Genomic DNA, 21504 nt, shown 5'->3' on the forward strand with positions numbered 1-21504 from the left:
TACAATATCACTAAATAACATAGGCTACAGTAATCCGAAATTCACGTGCAAAATCGCGGGTAAAAGCTAGTATATTAATTGCGATCGTTCAAAAAACTACCCGCCATCAATCAAGCATGAGTAACTGTTTACTTTTGCCCGAATACAAGGGAAAATAAGCTAATACACACTGTCCCTTCCAAACGATAATGACTCACAATCACTGCCAAGGAGATGGAAGTATAGACAGTAGGATGATAGACGCCGCAAAAAATATTGTTGAATTGTCAGTTACTTATGTAAAAAGATAATATTTTATATTCAAATGTTAAAGATAAAAATTAAATACTTTCAGCCGTTTGAGTTAAAGGGATAATTTAACGAACAAGGGAATAATAATAATAATGTATTGCAACGGGGCGTCTAAGCTAGCTCAGTCTGACACCCCGCTGTTTAGTACTAAGTCCCAGTTCGCCTTCTGCGATGAGGGATGTGTACCTATCCAGGATGCCTACAGGGATATTCGACCAAGGAAACGCACAATCAATAACACAATGGCACTTATAATTCAGGTTCCACAATTATTTTCCTTATTCTAACTTCACTGACTCTAAGTTTATTATTATTACGAGCGATTACTTTACGGGTTACATCACAATTACTAATTATTGGCAATGAAAAGGATAGCGACGCACCCGAGCCGCGTCCCGAGACTAGTTTATGTATCCGCGAGAGGGGCGGCGCCCTATGCGAGGTTTAGCGAGTGTTAGTCTGGATACTTATAACTAGGGGGGTGGGATGTGGTTCGTTAGCTCCAGCCAGAGACCGAAGCCTCGATGGTGAGTACGACCACTAGGGAAAGGCGTTGGACCTACGAGGTGAGGGGGTGTGAAATTCAGGAAGGGTGGCAGCAGGATTGCTACCGCAGGTTCGGGATGAGTATCTCATGCACTACTCGGTAAGGACGAGAACCGGTTGGCTATCAACGATAGAACGCAATCGACACGACGCTGTATGGCAAGCCGCGGATTAATGACGAGGTATCGGATCAAGCCAAAGTCGAACAGTTAGGGTTAGTAGGGAACAATGTGGATAGCTATTCGCTAGGGACTCTTTTGCAATGCAGCCGAGGGAATGATAGACGCGCGCGCGAACGTCTGGCTGTTACAATGGCTCCCGAGCGAATGCTAGGCGCCCGCGGTCGCCGCCGTCTCTTATATTAGCTCGGTCCGTGCGGCGTGCGGCCGCGCAGCCGTAGGGTTGTCAAAATCTCCGTGCACGGTGCTAGGGCTGTCGATGCGTCGCGGGGCGCGTCACATCCTCCCTTGTTTTGGAGATTTTTACCTGGAAAAATCACAAGTCTGGTACATAAAGGTTCTACATGAACAACTAAAATTCGTGTTAATAATAAGTTATTTTTGGGTAACTTCATAACGAGTAAAAATTAAAATATAAAACATGACTGAACTTGTATTTAATCGTTAGCCCAATAATAACTCTTTATTTAAAACATGACAGTACATTTATTTACTTATAACCATATTAGCTAACTTGGTCCTGAAACAATTTTATTAAGATACCCTTAATTTTTTTTTTTTTGCTTACAATGAACTAATTAAACGCTAATTTTAGCTAACTTAGTTTTGAAACAATGTTATTAAGATACCTTTAATTTTTTTTGCTTACAATGAACTAATTAAACGCTAAATTTAGTTAACTTAGTTTTGAAACAATGTTATTAAGATACCTTTAATTTTTTTTTGCTTACAATGAACTAATTAAACGCTAAATTTAGTTAACTTAGTTTTGAAACAATGTTATTAAGATACCTGTAATTTTTTTTTTTTTTTTGTTTGCAATGAAGTAATTAAACGCTAATTTTAGTTAACTTAGTTTTGAAACAATGTTATTAAGATACCTTTGACCTTTTGTTTACAATTAACCAATGAACTAATTAAACGAGTCTGTTGTTTACTTTGTTATTACGAGTATTCAATTATTACTTAAAATATTTATTTAATACAATAATAGTATGCATGGCACTTGTTATTATTATATCTAGTTTACTAGTTTAATTATTTAAATTAGCATATTCAGAATAGGCATCTGATTAATGTTAATAATTTCTCCAATTATTAATAGTTATACAAGACAATGGCAGTTAAGGGGTTAAGTTTTAATTACAATAATATTATTTCTTAATGTAAATGGAATGCAGCCTGGCGCGGCGCGCAAACGTTAGGCAGGTAAAATCTAGTTATGAGTCATCTAGTAAGCGAGTGCTGTTGATCGCCCGTGGCGTATAGAAAAAATGCGTTTCACTGATAATATGCAAATGAGCTCGCTCGGTGAATCGTTCTTACAATGTTTGTTTACTACGAGTATTTAAAAGTTATCGAGAAACTGGTAGTACTATTGACGCGTAGCAAACCGGTTTGTTATTTATGTGAGTTTAGGTTGCGAGTTACGAGTAAATAACAATGCGATTTGCGTCAATAGTTATTTAACGAGATTAAATAGAACACTTTAACTATTTAAATTATACAGGGTTATTATCTAATGATAATTAATACTTATAGGTTATTGATATGTGATATTTAACGAGATTAAATTCAAGAACTGAATGATCTAGATTATACAGGATTGCTTTGTAATGTTAATTAATACTTTTACATTATTGACTTGTTTCTAAATACTGAGAAAGTTATTTGAACGAGAACTGACTAGACAATTACTATACTTTGTATCTATCTTTTGGAAACCTGACTTAGGTATAAAGTTAAGCTACGAGTAATTAATGTTACTGGCCTTGTTCAGCTGGTCCTGGATTTGGCCGCGCCTCTTCTTTCTCCCCGGCCGCCTCCTGGTCTGGTCCTCGGCTCGGGTCGGCTCCTCTCCAGGGCCGGACTCGCGCCAGTCCAGGTCTTGTGGGTGGTCGACGGTGTCGACATCGAGGATTTCGGTCCAGTCTGTGGACCGGTTTGATGATCTGGCTAGTGGTGTACTCGGGTCTGTAGACGCTGCGCTCCAGGGTTTGCGTGCGTTGTTAACTTGGCAGGTTTTGCAGTGCTTGACGTACGTTGACACATCTCTGTACATACCGGGCCAATAATATCTCTGTGATATTTTGTTCAGTGTTTTTGCTGTTCCTAGATGGCCTGCGGTTGGTGTATCGTGGTTTTCCTTCAGAATCTGGTCTTTTTCATTGTTGTTTATGCATAGTTTCCAGTCTGATGATGTTTTTGTTCTTGGTCCGTATGCGTGATTTATTATTTTTCTGTATAATTTGCTGTTTGACATTTTATAGTCCTTGTTTCCGGTTTTTTGTATTTCTTGAATTTTCTTTTGGATCCATTTTTCTTTTGTTTCTTGTTTTAAGCGTGTTACTTTTTGACTTTTAGGGTTCCGTGAATAGTCTTTTTTCTTGATTTGTTTTTCGTGTGCGAGTTTGATCTTGTGTTTTTTCTTGCTTGTCGGTGTTTCGGCCATTTCGTATGTAGGTACGATGTTGGCTTCTGTGTTTTTTCTTGACGTTGTTCCCACTTGTTCCGCTTGCTTGGTGTTATCTTTGGGCCATTCTATTTTGGCTCCTATTCTATTTAATATGTCCATGCCGATCAGTATAGTCGTGATTTGTGGATGATATAACACTTGGTGGTTAATTGTTTTTCCTTTTATATTAATTTGCAAGTCTAGTGCTTCTTTAATTCGAGTTGTGTGCCCATCTGTCATGCTAGCTGTTATGCTTACTGTTTTCGGTTTCAGGTTTGTTTTTACGAATTTCTTGTACACTTGGTCGTTGATGTATGATCTTGTGGCGCCGGTGTCTACAAGTGCTTGATATTTTTCGCCTAGTATCGATATATCTACGAAGGGACGGTTATCTTTAATTTGCGGACTTGTGTTTATTGTCATGGACTGTGTGTACTCACTTGTTTTCTTACAACACTGTTTACTCATTTTGCCGATCTTGCCACAACCGTTACAAAATAGTACCTTTTTGCTTCTGCAATCTTTCATGGAATGCCCGTGTTTTCCACAGCTCCAGCAGCAAGTATTTGTGTTGTAATTGTGTATGTATGATGCCGTCTCCTTGTGCTCTTGATTTATGCTTGTTTCGTGGTGATCATTTCGTGGTTTTCGTTCTGTGAAGCTAGTTTGACGTTCTGCTGTGACATTTTCATAGTCGTTAGTCAGTTGAATTAATTTGCTTAACGAGTCGACTTCTGATTTCTTGATATAGTATTTGTATTTTGCGTTCATGTTTTCGTAGATTCTAGTTAGTTCTTCTTCTTTTGACATTTTTGCGTATCTGCGCATGAGTGTTTGTATTTCGATGAGGTAGTCTGTGAATTTTTGGCGGTGATGTTGCCTATAATTCACTATTTTAGCTAACAGGTCACTGTCACGGCTCACAAATGTCAATGTGAAGAGTTCTATGAATTCGTTCCATGTAGTGAACGAGTTTTTATTATTTCTATACCACAGTACCGCCTTTCCTTTCAGGAATCTGGGGAGTACTTTGAGCACTTTATCTGGCTTGACCTCGCCCGATGACATGAGTTCGTCCAGTTGCTCTAGGAACTCCACTGGGTCGTTGTATGTGTCAAAACTTAGGTTCCATCTGGCCGTTATGCTTTCGGTCTGATCCATGGTGTACGACATGTTTGGTTTGTCGTTGTCTAGTTCTTGGTGCATCTCTGTGTCTTCGAAATCGGTTTCTGACTCACTGTTTTCGGCGGACTTGCTGGTGGACTGGACTGGTTGATGGGACTGCTTGGTTCTGAGTACTTCTGTGAGGTTCTGTCTCAGTTCTTGTACGGTTCTGTTCTCCGTTTTTATGTTTCTTCTTTTGCACTCGTTCTCAAGTTCTGTCTTCTTGAGTTTGTATATCCAAGATGTCGGTTCTGACATGTGTGATTATCAATTTGGTGCGGAGTTTTGCTTTCCTTTTGGTCTTTCGCTTGTGTCTAGCGATCTGGTGTTCCCTGTAGGTTCCGTGGGTTATTTAGTTGGGCGCCATTGCAACGGGGCGTCTAAGCTAGCTCAGTCTGACACCCCGCCGTTTAGTACTAAGTCCCAGTTCGCCTTCTGCGATGAGGGATGTGTACCTATCCAGGATGCCTACAGGGATATTCGACCAAGGAAACGCACAATCAATAACACAATGGCACTTATAATTCAGGTTCCACAATTATTTTCCTTATTCTAACTTCACTGACTCTAAGTTTATTATTATTACGAGCGATTACTTTACGGGTTACATCACAATTACTAATTATTGGCAATGAAAAGGATAGCGACGCACCCGAGCCGCGTCCCGAGACTAGTTTATGTATCCGCGAGAGGGGCGGCGCCCTATGCGAGGTTTAGCGAGTGTTAGTCTGGATACTTATAACTAGGGGGGTGGGATGTGGTTCGTTAGCTCCAGCCAGAGACCGAAGCCTCGATGGTGAGTACGACCACTAGGGAAAGGCGTTGGACCTACCAGGTGAGGGGGTGTGAAATTCAGGAAGGGTGGCAGCAGGATTGCTACCGCAGGTTCGGGATGAGTATCTCATGCACTACTCGGTAAGGACGAGAACCGGTTGGCTATCAACGATAGAACGCAATCGACACGACGCTGTATGGCAAGCCGCGGATTAATGACGAGGTATCGGATCAAGCCAAAGTCGAACAGTTAGGGTTAGTAGGGAACAATGTGGATAGCTATTCGCTAGGGACTCTTTTGCAATGCAGCCGAGGGAATGATAGACGCGCGCGCGAACGTCTGGCTGTTACAATGGCTCCCGAGCGAATGCTAGGCGCCCGCGGTCGCCGCCGTCTCTTATATTAGCTCGGTCCGTGCGGCGTGCGGCCGCGCAGCCGTAGGGTTGTCAAAATCTCCGTGCACGGTGCTAGGGCTGTCGATGCGTCGCGGGGCGCGTCACAGTATTATTGCTCAAGCGTTTAACGCATTTACAAAATGATCAACTGTGAAAAAGTGTATGGCAAAAAATCGTCACTGTGACTACGGTCATAGGACATCCAATGTCGTCCATTGCTGAACATAGGCCTCTCCCAATGATTTCATATTATTATATTGATGAATTATTATTAAAATTATTATAATTAATTTTAGAGTCTTTGACGAGATGGACGCGAGTCCAGTGTTGCATAATAGCACTGTCCGCGTCCAGTCTCGCCGCGACCGCCATCAGGAGGCTGTTGGCGCTGCCCCGTACTCGCTGCAGTAGGGACGCGATGCGCTTTCTAATGATGGCCGAGAGGCTATCTACTTGCGCCGCTGCTAGCATCCCGGATGCGCTGCAGTGTCTTAATCGCTGATCGCCGACGCTAAACGTAACATGACTGTGTGTGCTGTGGTTCTTAGAGCGATTTTTTTGCCCACTATTTGTGGTGTCTATATTCTTACCCAGTCTGTGGGCAAAAGAAAAGAAACGGGAAAAGCAAGAGAAACTACGAATTATATAATTAAGGCTCAGTTGGGTATCAGGAGTAAATACTTTTTGGGCACCGGAACAATTTGCGAGATAGTCCCGGGGTCGGGTTAGAGATGACCATTCGTTGTTTGTTTTGAAACGCTTTGGTAAATCAGAGAGAGATCTGTGATATATTAAGATGTGAAATGAATTTGATATAATTAGTTAATGTTAGGATAGGACTTTATGTTGTTCTTTTATTGTAGCTAAATTATAAAAGAATTGAGGCAAATATTGTCAGTTCACCCTGAATATAGGTAAATTGTAATAAAATGCCGTATCTTTTGTATATTTTTTCTTTTCTTTTTTTGTCTTGTGAGGTGTACAATAAGGCTGAGTTGCACCACCTAACTTTGACCGTAACTATAACGGTAACCGGTGTTTTTTGTATGGAGTTTGACATATTTTTGACGTTTGTCAAAGTTAAAGTAAGATGGTGCAACCCAGCCTAAGTGTCGATTTCTTTGTTGTTATGCTGATCTTTGAACGTGTTTATTAAATACTTTGAGATTGCGTTTTGCAATATTTTGATTTCTTTCAGTCAAATATAAATTCTACATATAATACGCTTATATTCGCGTTTTTGACTGTGGTTGCAATTGGAACAAGAGGTGCGAATTGTCGACTTCAAAGTGTATAATTTTAAAGACATTTCCTTCATTATTCCTTTTGAAAAATGGACTTTCCCAATCCGCAGCATTGCGGACTTTTTGCCACCTTATTGATATTCAGAAATCGTGTTCGAATTCAAACCAACGATTTTACTGTGTACTAAAATCGAGAATGAAGACTTGAATGCCCTTTGAATAAAACAAGGAATCCTTAGCTTCTTACACAATAATCCTCGCTTTCAAAGGAACAGGCGTCCATTATGTTTTGTTCGGAACACTAGAGGATAGTATATCGTATTTAACTGCTCAGTTAGCATATAAATGTCTGACATTGAGATCCAATCGTTGGTTCTTAAAGGTCTGCAGAAGGCTTTCACTTGTATAGAATTAATTGAAATTCTAGAATGTTTGATTCTATCCTACTAATATTATAAAGGCGAAAGTTTGTGTGGATGTTTGTTACTCTTTCACGCAAAAACTACTGAACGGATTTGGTTGAAACTTTACAGTATTATTATTTGTAACCCTAACATATAGGCTATAATTTATGCGAATCTGTGGCACCAAATTTCACGCGGATGGAGCCGCGGGCAAAAGCTAGTAGGTATATAAATGTCTAGAACAAATACTAAAGTTTACTAAAGTATGAAACTAATTTCTTTTAATTTTCGTTCAAAATGAATGCACATTATTTTCCTATAGACTCGCAAACTAATGGTTGATGGACTGTTCAACAAAATTTACATGTATTGAGTTGCTAGAAGAGTAAGTATAAGAAAAAAATACTAAAATATGAACACGCCTTCATTGTTTAGCTGTGAAATTTCCAAGTTGAAGTTCATATAACAAATTGAAAACATTAAAAACAAAGCGTAGAAGAAATCAAACTAACTTCCCCGTTACGTAACGAAGTTACCAAAATAACTTTCTTTCATTTCTCTCTTCTGAAAAATGTCTCCAGTTTTCAAATCCCGTAATTTATCTCGCTCTCAACCATCTGTCTGGAGCGATCCGACATACATTTGCACCTTTATTTTTGGCGAGGTCGCAGTCTGGCCTTCTTAGCTGCGACACATTTTACGTTAGGCCTGTTTCTCAATAGTGAGTGTAAATGTTTAGGTAAACTTGCTAAGCTAAGAATTTTACAGAGGTACTTTGTTTTGTAAGCAAAAAATTTGCTGCCACAGTTCTCTAGGTTGCAAAAAAGAGTTCACTAATATTATATTTGAAAAATCAATTCACTTTTTTTGATACGCAGGCTTTTAGCGCCTTGCAAAATACTATTAGAATCATGGGATACTTGTTCCTCGTGTAGAAAATGAAGAAAGGTCACAAAGCCATTTCATGAAACTTCAGGAATTCTATACTTCTAACGATATTTATCCCAAGTAAATTAATAATATGTTTTTATTTGTAACTAAAAGCCAATAGCGTACATTAATAATTATAATTGATTAACAACTAGGTATGTTATCAAAGTCGTTTCGCCATTTATCCTATATAACAACTTATTTAGCCAAAAACTAGACTTAGTATAGAGGGGCTGTTTCAGTCTGAAACAAGCGTTATCAAAACAGACGCCATCTAAACCTAACCCTAAATCGGACTAACCTTTCACGCCCATTGAGAAACAGGCCTTACTAAAGCTAGATATATGAGCAGAATTGGTTCAGCAATTTTGGGCACCTTTTACCTGAGCTATAATTTTAGTTTAGGGTTCTCTCAGTCCGCTGAGCCTCGTAGGGCGGTCAAATGTGTCCATTGACCTTCAATGGCTTGTCACATCACGTCAGCAAACTGCCTACAAAATGGAGACGAATGCCCCTTCATTTTGTGGAGTGTAGCACTGAATTATTCATTTAAATCTTTTGTGACTGTATCGGAACTAGTTTACGGCTTTGGGATTGATTTCTTAACTGTATCATATCAATGGCTATAAAGTTAGGGTAGATTTTAGCTATTATAAAGTACACAAAAGAGTGCTCAACATTTAGTGTTAACAACAAGAAAATTAGGCTGAGTTGTACCATCTAACCTTAACGGTAACTATGACGATAACCGGTGCTTTTTGTATGGAATTTGACAGATTTTTGACGTTTGTCAAAGTTAAAGTAAGATGGTGCAACCCAGGCTTAATGTTCATAAAGAATTGTAGAGCTTTTTTTCGAGAATTAATATGTAACAGAACCTACATTAACCTGTACCATACTGAAACCGTATCAATTGCCAATTGATTGATTAATCAGAACGGCGCATAGGTATTATTTTTATTGTTAAAAATTTGTTAGCAAGATTTTATTATGATTAAAATAAATGACTTCGTGAGAGTAAATTTAATATAATTCAGTCCAACAAATTGTAAATTTGGTCTCTAGAGTTATTTTTTACACCTTAGCTACTTAATTTACTTTATTTGATGAGATTCTCGCTCGATACCCTCGGGGACCACGTAAAATAAGTTCATAATTGTATTCTCATTCTTGATTTATTATCACGAACAGGATTAATACTTTAAAACAAATTTTCTCAAGTCGGAACAATTTGCAAGATGATCTTTACTTGAATAATTTATTGCCGAGCTTAATTTGGCGTTTCGTTACTTATCTGCTGAACGGATTTTAGCTTTTCGTTTCTTTTTTCTCTCTTTGATTTATTGTATAAGACTTGTAGGTACAGGGTTTTTATGTTCCCAGTTGATAAAAACACTAAATAAGAACTTTACAATATTATCATAAATATTTGCTCTGTAGTAAATTAATTAGATAGAGCCAATATTTGAAAAAAAAAAATTTTTTTTTTCATCTTCATAATTTCAAAGTTGACATGCCTACACTGAAAAAAATGTTTGGTTACTGCTTACACAATTAGTTGCGTGTTAACTATAACCAAACTAAGTCTAGCTCAATACATAATTATTTGTTTAATTTACACAACATTTTGTTCCTCATAACCAAAGTGTTCGGTGGTCACTTCTGTTGTAAGCAGTAACCAAACATTTTTCTCAGTGTATTTTTTCATTTTCATGTATTGAAATTTTGGATACTGTTTTGTTTGAACTCATACATAAACTTTCACATCACATCTCTACTTCCACATAAAGGAACGTAGGTATTAGAATGCACATGAAATTAATGATACTTGTATAAATAAGTATCTTTTTTTACTACTTCGTGTCCCTTTCCGAAATCTTTATTTCGTTTTCCAGAAATACCTCACATCCGAAACTCGTAAAAGACACTAATTACTTTTTATTTACTTCTTTTTACAGCATCTTCATCTTTATACATGCCCTTAGATTTTAATTCCGCGTCCAGGCAATGGGCTGTCGCGGCATTTCTTTGAGGAAACCACAGAGTGTATTTTTAGTAAAAAGTAATACATCTCCGGCAAATGAAGACGAGTAATTTAAGAAATGAAAATATTTTCAGTCTTATTTTTCATACTACGTTTTCTACATCTGAATTAAGTGTCATAATTTTTAGGTACAATATGTATAATAAAAGTCAAAATACATAGAAAATGTATTATAATGTCTGCATGATTTTGAAAAATCTTATGTCAGGTACTTACCGGATGCTGCGACATTGTGACGACCTGTAACAAAAAAGTTTTATTACATTAAATTTTAATAATTTACCAACAGAGAAAATAGTTCAGTCAATTTGTATCACCTAAATCACTCATAAATCGGTATATCGAATCACACCAGAATGTACCTATTGTTATCGCACCTGGGCAGGTATGTACCAGGTGCGATTGCGGTCAAACCGGTATATCTCAAAATAATCACGACGAGTTTCGATCGTCGTTTAATAACGGACTTAGCATACTGCTTTAACCTAGTCTGTGGCGCCATCCCCAAGGACTAACGATGAATAAATTTTCCATTTCCCACTTTGCCCTGTTTCCTTTTATTTTTTGCCGCACTTGTCCCGCGGTTCAGCTGCTTTTGATTGTCCCCTTTGCTTTTTGTCATTTGATAAAATTCTGATTCGGAGTTAAGTAGGCGTTTAAAATGGACCGGGTGACATTTAACAGACAATGCTTGTAACTTGATCGTTAAAATGATAAATGGTAGATAGGTAGATACTTGCTCTTTAGATATGGCTCATCACACAAAACTGACAAAAGAAGAAACAAAATTGAAATGGCACGATTTCTATAAAAGTGATCTCACTCGATTATTTTTAAACTATAAAAGATATCAAAAAACTAGTTACTGATCCTGAAAGTAGGTACTACTCGAGCTCTTTCAAACGGTAGGTACTAATAATAGGTTACAGAATAAACCGAATAGATCCGGTTAGTTACCTATTATTGGTACCGTTTGAAAGAGCTCATGTAGCACTTTCAGGATCAGTAAGTAATTTTTTGATCACTTATCGTTTCCACCCTGAATATTATTACTTTTTGTTGAGAATCAAAAGGTTGAAGGTTAATGCTATTACAAGCTTTGTTCATAATAGGTTTATGAATTGATCTGGATTGATATGAAATAATTTATTTGATGACTGCTAATTAAGAGTGACAAAGCGAATTAAAACAATATTCAGTAATTGCCAGGCCACTGAGAATAATATTCAGGATTAATATGAATGACAATATTATTTTCGTCCATGTTCTGTTATTCCAGTTGGATTACAATAATAATATTTTGGCCTTTCCAGTGTCATAGCACTAACAAAATAATTGAAACTGCACTTTGGATTTGTAAATTTTAAATGGAACTTTTTATTAAAAGGCTCTAAAGATTAAATTTAGTCTCCTTTAAACTGAATAGTAGTAGAATAATAGTGTTCTATCAGGTCATTCCTTGATTAGATAGATGCCACACAAAGATACACAGATACACACAACTTTTAAACCTTCGCATTGCACGTACAGGAGTAACTTATTAGTTATCTGTATCTGTCTGAAAACCAGTGTTGCAAGGATCTCTCCTTAAAACGTAGACTGAGCCAAGTCCAATTACCTTCGGTGTACCTTATGTAGTTGCTCAACATCCTCTGTATAGGTACAAAATAATAACACGTCGCGCTTTAACCCTGTTTTCCTAAGCCTAAAACAATCAACCCAGCTTTCTTTCTCCCAAAATGAAAAATGTATTTCTAGCTCGCATCTAACAGGCTTGTTTACAGCCTATACCGTAACTCAATAGTGGCTCAAAAGGATACGATGTTTACGAGACAAAGGCCTTTGTTCCAGAGTTAATAACCGAACGAATCTAATTACCAATCTCGCTCCACGACACGTGTTTTAGGGCTTAAACACACGGGTTGGTTTCTTTTCCTACTTTTTGAGGAAGATTTAGCGACACAATATTTAGGCTTACACCCGTTTACACAAACATTACTATAAGGTCTCACAGTGCGCGTAAACGCACAGGGTGACACACGAACACAGAGCTCTGTGATTGGTTTGTGTGTGACCCTGTGTGTCCACGCGCACTGTGCGACCTCATAGTAATGTTTGTGAATACGGGCGTATTTTTTTTAGCTTCATTTTCCCTGTCTAACTATGAGGCAAAATCGTAACTTGGAAAATTAAATGTGTAACTAAGTACCGGTTAAACTCAGTGAAAACTCAGTAAAACTCATTTATTTCTGTAAGTAGGCTTTAAAAAAGCACTTTTACACGTCCCAGTATTAACCCTACCACTGCTTCAGGACAATAAATGGGCCAGTGTTGAGAAGAAGCAGCGCAAGAAACTCAGACACTATTGTCAGCCTCTTTTTCAAAGGTTTACAGGTTTTCAAAATACATAGTTATAAATATTTATGCGAGCTAGGCAGTTACGCATCCCAAACATTTTTATCTTTTAAATAATCATCGACTTTATAGTAGCCCTTTTTCATTAAGGTACTTTTAATATGTTAGTTTTGCGATATCAGGTTAATATAAAATATACCACTCTTATAAAGATAAAGGTTTATGCTTCAATAACAAAGAAACAAAACTCAATATCACAAATTATTCGCGTTCGGCGTCGCACGCACGTCAGAGCGAACGTGAATACTCGTGCGGTGAACGAAAAATCCATTCGTGTTTCTAGTTGGTTCACAATACCATTGCCGTTTCTGAAACTTTCAAAAGCATTCCATTACTATGTCTTACTATTAGAACCCATACTGTGAATGCGGGTGTACAATTAAGTTGAATAACTCAAGCGATACACGTCCTTCTGTATCGCTTTGGCGTACTAAAATCAGGCTTTATTTAAAAACAAAATCCTTTGAAACACAGCAAATAGCTCATACATCTCGGTTCAATTTGCTGAGCTGTCAAACAAAAACGGAGTTTTAACGACTTGCAAACATGCCGATTGTATGGCTCCAGCAGTTTGGTATTTAAACTCTGGAATGCAGTCGGAATTGGAACTTCATAGTTGCGATTCACGTAAATGTTTGCTTCTTGTTTTATGGACGTTCTATTCGGAGATGTGTTTAGTTTTCGTAAATAGTAATACTGGACTGGAACTCAATGGTTTTTGACGACGTTGGTATTTCGTAAGCACCTAATTGAGGTTTTAGAGACTTATTTTAAAAGCAATTTGAATTCCAACTCGAATAATATTCAGAAAAACTTTAATTCTTTTGTTACAAAAAAATAAAACTTCGTTTTAAATACGATTGAGATTACATACTTTTTAAAGTCCACGTAAAAACAAAAACTTTTCAAAAAGCGCTTTCATTTGTTCAAAAAATTATTCCACCAAAAAGACTCTTTATAAAAACACTGACCGAAAACAAATAAACATCATCCGTTTCATTTAAAAATGCAATGCATTCCAAATTTAAAATATACAATCGCAAACAGTAACCAGCCAGTGGCACTGTGCAAATCTAATTCTCAGATGCAACCGCTTTGGCTAAAGTTGCATAGACGAAATTCTGTGTATTTTATTTATTCTGTTGTGGAATTGACGTGTATTTGAATTGGTAAAGAGGCGGAACTCGTCGTGGTGGCTGAGATAGTGTAGCGTGAAATAGCGTTTACACTATACGATGAATAGTTTGAATATTCAGAGCAAATTGATCATGTCACTGTGGTTATTGATTGACATTACTTGGGTACTTAACTATTTACTTAATCCGATGGCTCAGTGTTTCTTGGCGCCCGGTAGGAGATGTCGTTATTGACTACGGTCTTGTAGTAGGCCTTCCAAAATAAGCTTTTTGATTGACATTGCCTTTAAAGTAAAACTAGATGTCGCTCTAGCAAGTGAAAGGTCGTTGGTTCTTCTTTTATTGCTTGAGCAAGGTTAAATATTCACAGTAACAATTCCCTTATTTTCTCAGGTTCAATTGCATCAATTTGCATCACATTTCTTAAACGTATTCACATTTGAAAAAAAATCGTCCTATGTAAATAGCACTCTAACCTTAGGAAGTATCAGCGCGAATTGAAATGCATTTGTTATATTGGACCCGAGCTAACTTCTATTTTGCACGCTCTGTTTTCATCCGTGTTTTGTGAATCGAAAATAATTGTAGGGGAACTAATACAAGAGGGATACGAGAGATGTTTTTACCCGACTGCGCCAGAAGGAGGGTTACGTTTTTTTGATAAGTAATATACGATATTTTAGTTGAATATTACCTGAAGCTGTTGTTTTACTAACAACCCCCTACTAGGTATTAGTAGACACCACAGTCAATTGACGTAAATTATATGATCTGTCAAAACCGTGACTCTCATAAACATGGGTTTTGACACTCACAAGGTTGCGATTGAATCAATTTTCTAATTAAATACTAACTCGATTTTCAGGGATAAAAATCACGTAAAAACTTCTCATACAGTTAAAGTCACAAAAATCCTAAAAAGTAACGCTAGTTTGTTTATTTGTATTTTCCAGCAAAGAACCATACATAAGTACCTACAGTTTCTTCTACTAATATTATTATGTAAAGATCACATGTCACACACATGAGACCACGGCAGTAGCAAATAATTTCTAGGGTCGATTTGCTGGTACTTGAAGGCCTAGAAATAAAGTAATGAAAAACAAAGATTAGATCAAAGCAAACACAAACATTACATACTCGTATTCAGCACCAACATTAGTCTGACCAAAGTAAAGTTGGTCTCAAGGTTGGATCCACTTATTACTACTTACAAAGCACTAAACATAAGTCCTTAATCCGGCTCGAAGGCTCCACTTGACATTCTTAGGAGATCAGTATTTGGCCACGACCCAGATTGGCGGACCACCAAGTTATAAACACTGTCTCTAAAAAAACAATATTTGGGCTAGAATTAAAACAGTGTTAAGTAGAGAACTATAAGTTTATTTTAGCACTCGAAAATAGGATTTCGAAATGGTCGAACAGAATGGGTTCTTCTTGGTGAAATAAAGAACTGTTATTTTATTATCTACCTATTGTTTTAAGTTTCCGCTTGGTTAGGCTTCAACAACGAACGATGACACGAACGAACAAACTAAAGTCGCTGACATAGCCCGACGGATCAGCAAGCTGAAGTGGCAATGGGCAGGGCACATAGTACGCAGAACTGACGGCCGATGGGGCAGCAAGGTTCTGTGGTGGAGGTCGCGTACCGGAAAACGCAGCGTGGGACGTCTACCCATAAGGTGGACCGATGACATCATAAAGGTAGCAGGAAGGCGCTGGATGCAGGCCGCTACCAACCGGGCAGCATGGAAAGCATTGGGGGAGGCCTATGTTCAGCAGTGGAGGTCCTATGGCTAAGATGATGATGATGATGAGGCTTCAACAAAGCATTTACTATGGTGGCTATAAACAGATAAACTAACTTAAATATACACTGAAAACGTATAGCTGAAACATTACTAAAACGACAACGTTTGAGAAATTCATGAAAATAAACATGAAAACCATGACATTATGCTCGACTACGTAGAAAAATATTATAAAAGCTAACGATTCAAAGTGGAATAGAATCTTCAATGCATATTCGTTTACGGAACATTTGCAATTTTGCCATTTACTTATCTGCAATTTCACATCCTTTGACATCTTACTTTAGTTTCCAAACTTTTTGATATTATTTTAGAATTATTTAGGTGTTTTTTTCAGTTTATTTTTTTTAACATTCAGCACCTGCCAGGATATTATGATTTTATTAATTGTTGATGTTGTTGTTTCAGCCAAATGACGTCCACTGCTGGACAAAGGCCTCCCCCAAGGTTTTCCACAATGAACGGTCCTGCGCTGCCCGCATCCAGGCTCTTCCCGCGACCTTTACCAGATCGTCGGTCCACCTAGTAGGAGGCCTGCCCACGCTACGTCTTCCAGCCCGTGGTCGCCACTCGAGAACTTTCCTGCCCCAACGGCCATCGTCTCTACGAGCTATATGCCCCGCCCACTGCCACTTGATTTTAGCAATTCTGCGAGCTATGTCGGTTACTTTGGTTCTCCTACGGATCTCCTCATTTCTGATTCGATCACGCAGGGAAACTCCGAGCATAGCCCGCTCCATCGCCCTTTGGGTGACCTTGAGCCTTCTTATGAGGCCCATAGTAAGCGACCACGTTTCGGATCCATATATCAACACTGGCAACACACACTGAGATTTTATTAATTATTGGATCCATATTTGACTCAAAATTGTACATGAGATTTATAAATTAATAGTTTTACTCTCATGAATAAAATATTCTGAAACGATGTAAACCTTAGTGCACGACCCTCTCTAACTTACCATAATCCAACACATAAAATATTTCACGAGAAACCTGTCTTTTCAATTTTAAAAATTGGCAGTAAAACAAAACGAATTTTTTATATGTTACTTACCTGCTGTGTAATGTAATAAGCTGAATGTTTTCATAATAAAGAAAATAAAATAAGAGAAAATCAAAGGTTTACTACTTATTAAGCCTTCACTCCCCTCACTGACCAAGTAAGTATGTATTAAATCACTATATAAAACAACTACCACTATGCTATCTTGGACAATTTCGTACCTACATTTTGAGAACCATAGAACGCACATCCTTTGTACCTTTAAGAAATATGTTCCTGTTTTCCTATATTCAATTCTAATAACATACTCTAAAGTTTATAGTTGTGTGTCGTGTTAACAATGGAATTCGTTCCACGTATTATACCCGTGATAGGAATGCGTTGGAGTCATTCGATCGCAATGTCTGATGGGAGTTGAGAATAGAGGAGGGAATAGTGGCATATGTGTAAAGAAACCGTTTTCTTGTTTCTGGAACATGAGACAAAAAATCTTTGATATATTTTAGTTAATCAACATACACATAGCTCGTAGTGACGATGGCCGTTGGGGCAGGAAAGTTCTCGAGTGGCGACCACGGGCTGGAAGACGTAGCGTGGGCAGGCCTCCTACTAGGTGGACCGACGATCTGGTGAAGGTCGCGGGAGGAGCCTGGATGCGGGCAGCGCAGGACCGTTCATTGTGGAAAACCTTGGGGGAGGCCTTTGTCCAGCAGTGGACGTCATTTGGCTGAAAACGAAACGATTAAATTTCTGAAAAAACAGTAAACGTTGTTTTGCTATCCATACTTGTTTTTGGTATATTTACTTTGGGTTGAGTAAGGAATGCATTTGGGTTGAATAACGAAATTATGTAATGGGTAGAGCTAGGAATACTAATTTGGGATGAGTGAAGAAATGGGTAGAGATGTCGTGGGTCGAATACGGAATAACTCAACGGACCACTATAAGCAATAATGATGACATATTGATGTCTCCCCAAATACAAAATACCTTGTCGCACTATAACCGTCATTGTTTTGTTCCAATAGTTCCAATAGTAATTCTTATTATCATCCACGGAGTTGTAAAAGACGTAATTTTGTATCCTTCAATAATTTCGTTAGTAAGTAGACTATACTAACTACTGTAAACTAACTCTTACTATACTAATATTAAGGAGCTTAAAGTAACGAATAAATAAATAAAAAATAATCACTGTATCTAAAGCCACCTTGTCCTATAAACCCTCTACATTTCGTATTGTTATGTAAAATATTAAGAATGCCTGTTCGCATACACTTTTTATGAATCTTGTTGATAATAAGAAAAAGGATAATTAAAATTTCGTAGTCCTTTTTACAACCCATCTCAAGTTTTTTATTACCAAAGCAATAGCCCTCGCTGAAGACAGAAACTGGATCTTTTACGTTCCATATTTTTTAAAGGCCCACTTAAAATTTTCGCTGCCGGCTTCTTAATTTTGCACTTGTAAAATTGCCCGGATAAGCGCCCGCACTAGAGTGCGTAAATTGACAGTAATTTGAGTTTATGCCGTTAATGACGTCATCCAAGTTAGAGCCGTAACATCATGACGTCATAATAAGGCAGTCAAATGTTTCTATTTTGCGGCCTTAATAAAATTTCACGTTTTAAAATTATTTTGTGTGACTGTTATGAGTTTGGGAGTGTAACATGTGTTGTGTATGAGGGTTTCAGTAACCTTTTATTTTAAACTGGATGAAAAATAACAAGCTTATTTCAATATCAATAGAATCTATTTTATGAAATGTTTCTTTTTGATTACGGTTTCAAATAATAAGAAAACTATTTCAAGCAATTATAGTATTGCTAAAAAATTGAACTTAGTTTAAAGGAAAAATAAAGACATGTTATATGTTCGTTCTTACATACATAAATATCTATTACCAGCTCTTTTGTAGTTACAAGCCTTGTTTCCAAATCTCTCTTTTGTATAAGCAGTATCTGAAGCCTTTGAAGATCTTAAAAATCATATAACATTATTCTAGTGAAATTAGATACGTTTCGAAATATTTTTTTACAATTACCCACCTTCTCCAGTTACCCTACTTCGTAATAGAATCTTTTACGACGTTGATAACATTATTCTACCATTTGAATCAGGCCTGTAATAAAAAGAGCAAGTAAAACTTTTGGCGAAACATTTTAATGTGAATATTGCTGAGTTTTTTTATCATTCTTATGAGTTCAGAATATCTTACAAAACAAATTGTTCTATTCACGAAGAAACCTACGACATGTTAGTTGATACTTAAAAAACTTTGTCTAAAACTTCACCAAATAAATATAATAATAATACTAAATACAATTTATTGTTGACCACGAAACATGAAACAAAGAAGTACAAAAAGACACAAGAGTACAATTTAGAATTCAATTTTCTTTAGATTTTAATGGAAAATATTGGCAATATATCTTTCAATCGACATCCAGCTGTGGGCATGGCATTTTCTTCAGCAATTACTATCAATAAATCACCGCCGTTATTGAATCCCGAAAATATTTACCCGAGAAAAGAAAAACCAAACCAAACAATAATTCATTAAGCGAAACAGCCTTGCTCTACAAAAACAGTGAACGGAGATCACATCAAGTATAACAAAGCAAGGCCTTATCTCATTGCAATACGGTCTATTTTGCGACAAAAAATTTACAGTCTGATGTGCTGATTGTACCAAAACAAGAAAATTCATAAGCGGCCTTTGATGCTAGGGGTATGACGTCAGCAAACAACATGTTACAATATACCTACTTAATTATGTAACTGGCCGGGACATTGGACCAAAGATGAAAGGTTTTATGCCATTTGAAAGAGAATTTGCTTCAAAATATTGTTGAATAAATGGAAAAGGTAGCTAGTGAATTAAGCACCATTGTTTGTGGTAAAGTCGGATGAAAAATATTTGATAAAAATAGTCACTATCAATCGATAAAACTATGATTTGACTACAAAAAGACAATTAAAATAGAGAGTCACAGGTCTCAACGCAGTATTTTTTCGCGTAGTGTATATGAATACAAGGCAGGCTATGTTAAAATCATAGAGTAGGTACATTTAAATTGTGATTATCATTCCCATTATATTCACTACTTATTCTTTCAAGAAAACCAGCCTCAAGTTTTGTTCGACTCTGTTTATTTAAGTAGTCCTTTACATGCAACTTTGGTCTTAGAACCCTTCAAACGAGCAACCATATTCAGTAACATTCGACTTTACGATGTTTTACACGGGAATATCCCTTCTCTGCCCTCAATAAGGGGAATAGGGACGTACGCTGGAAATATAGTAGGTAAAAAGTCTAGAATTAGTTGAATAGTATCACAGTAATAGGATTATGTTTGTCCAAAGGATTGGCTTTGTTAGTCAGTCTTAATGAAGTTTCCAGAGTCAAGAGAGTTTTGGAATTAGTTCCGAAGCTGATTCTTAGTAAATGTTGAATTCTTAGCATCTTAAATTCAATTGATAAAACAGTCAACGTTAGTTTCAAAATCTTTGGAAAAGGATTGATAGTTTTTGTGTTTCATAAGTGGGAGTTCTTTTTCGTAAGAATATTTTTAACGTAAATTTTTTATTTATTCATAATATCTAGGACTTTAATGCTGAATTACACTACCTTATTTTAACCGTGACTATAACCATAACCGGTGTTTTTGCATGGAGTTTGACAGACTTCTGACGTTTGTTAAAGCTAAAGTTAGATAATGTTAGCTAAAGTTAAAAACTTGAGAACTAAAAGAAATGTTCTTTGTTACAGATGCCGAGTCGAAAGTCAACGAAAAACGGAAGATGATGAAGCGCGAAATGATGACAGTGAATTAAAAATGATAACATGATGAAATATGTTTCAAAACGGACAGTTCCACAAGGCGCGGACTAAACCCTGTGATTCGAGCATGTGTCAGCATGTCCACGAAAAATGTTCGCGTAACAATACAAAAACCAAATATCCCGGCCAAAAAATAGTATGTATCAATTTGTACAGTTTTATCGTTGTGACACTTTTATCTCTGCGCGCAGTTAATTCCAATACTACAAACATGAATCGACATTTGAGTGAAAAATTCGTTGCTGGCAAAGATTTCAAAACAATAACTGATGTTCATCAAAGTGATCAGCCCAGTGAAGATAATTACGAAGATCATGACCCAGTGCATGGAAGTGAAAACGTAGATTATACAAAAGTCAATTTCGAACACAATCCTTATTACAATAGCGAGCATTTTATACACAATAAATTTTATAACAGTGAAAACAATGTGTACAGTAACTACGAGGACTACAAAAACTTTTACTTGAATCCCACTAATCCAATTCCTAAATCGAGTGTTAAGTTTAAAATTAGTAGTAGAATAGTGCAGACTAAATATGGGAAATTACAGGGCATTGTTTTGGCTATGGACGAGCACAGATACTTGAGTCCTCTAGAAGTTTTTTTAGGTGTTCCATACGCAACGCCTCCAGTCGGATCCAATAGGTAAGCATTTTCTGTAGAACTTTTTTATTTTCATTACATCTTTTGCTTCTATTCTAGAAGATGCTCATAACTGGTACGATTTTCAATATTAAGATAATTTACAACCTTTTACTGGCTTGTGTTATTCTACGAGTACGTACGATACCAGAATATTTAACTTGATGTGCCGTCGTCTTAGTTAGAGCATCGTTTAGAAAACAATATTCGGTGA

The 21504-nt window shown here is 37.0% G+C and overlaps 1 protein-coding gene across 2 annotated transcripts in view; it reads left to right on the plus strand.

Annotated features, from left to right (window-relative positions):
- LOC135085405 (neuroligin-4, Y-linked-like) overlaps window positions 1-21504 on the plus strand; it is an 81782-nt gene that overhangs the window by 42921 nt on the left and 17357 nt on the right. For both annotated transcript variants that reach the window (XM_063980198.1, XM_063980203.1), the window contains exon 2: window positions 20574-21293. In XM_063980198.1, the coding sequence (XP_063836268.1) occupies window positions 20659-21293 (635 nt within the window). In that variant the 5' untranslated portion in view covers window positions 20574-20658. The remainder of the gene's footprint in view (window positions 1-20573; window positions 21294-21504) is intronic.

The sequence above is a fragment of the Ostrinia nubilalis genome, chromosome 2 (genome assembly GCF_963855985.1).
Source record: "Ostrinia nubilalis chromosome 2, ilOstNubi1.1, whole genome shotgun sequence".
Taxonomy (NCBI): Eukaryota; Metazoa; Arthropoda; class Insecta; order Lepidoptera; family Crambidae; genus Ostrinia; species Ostrinia nubilalis.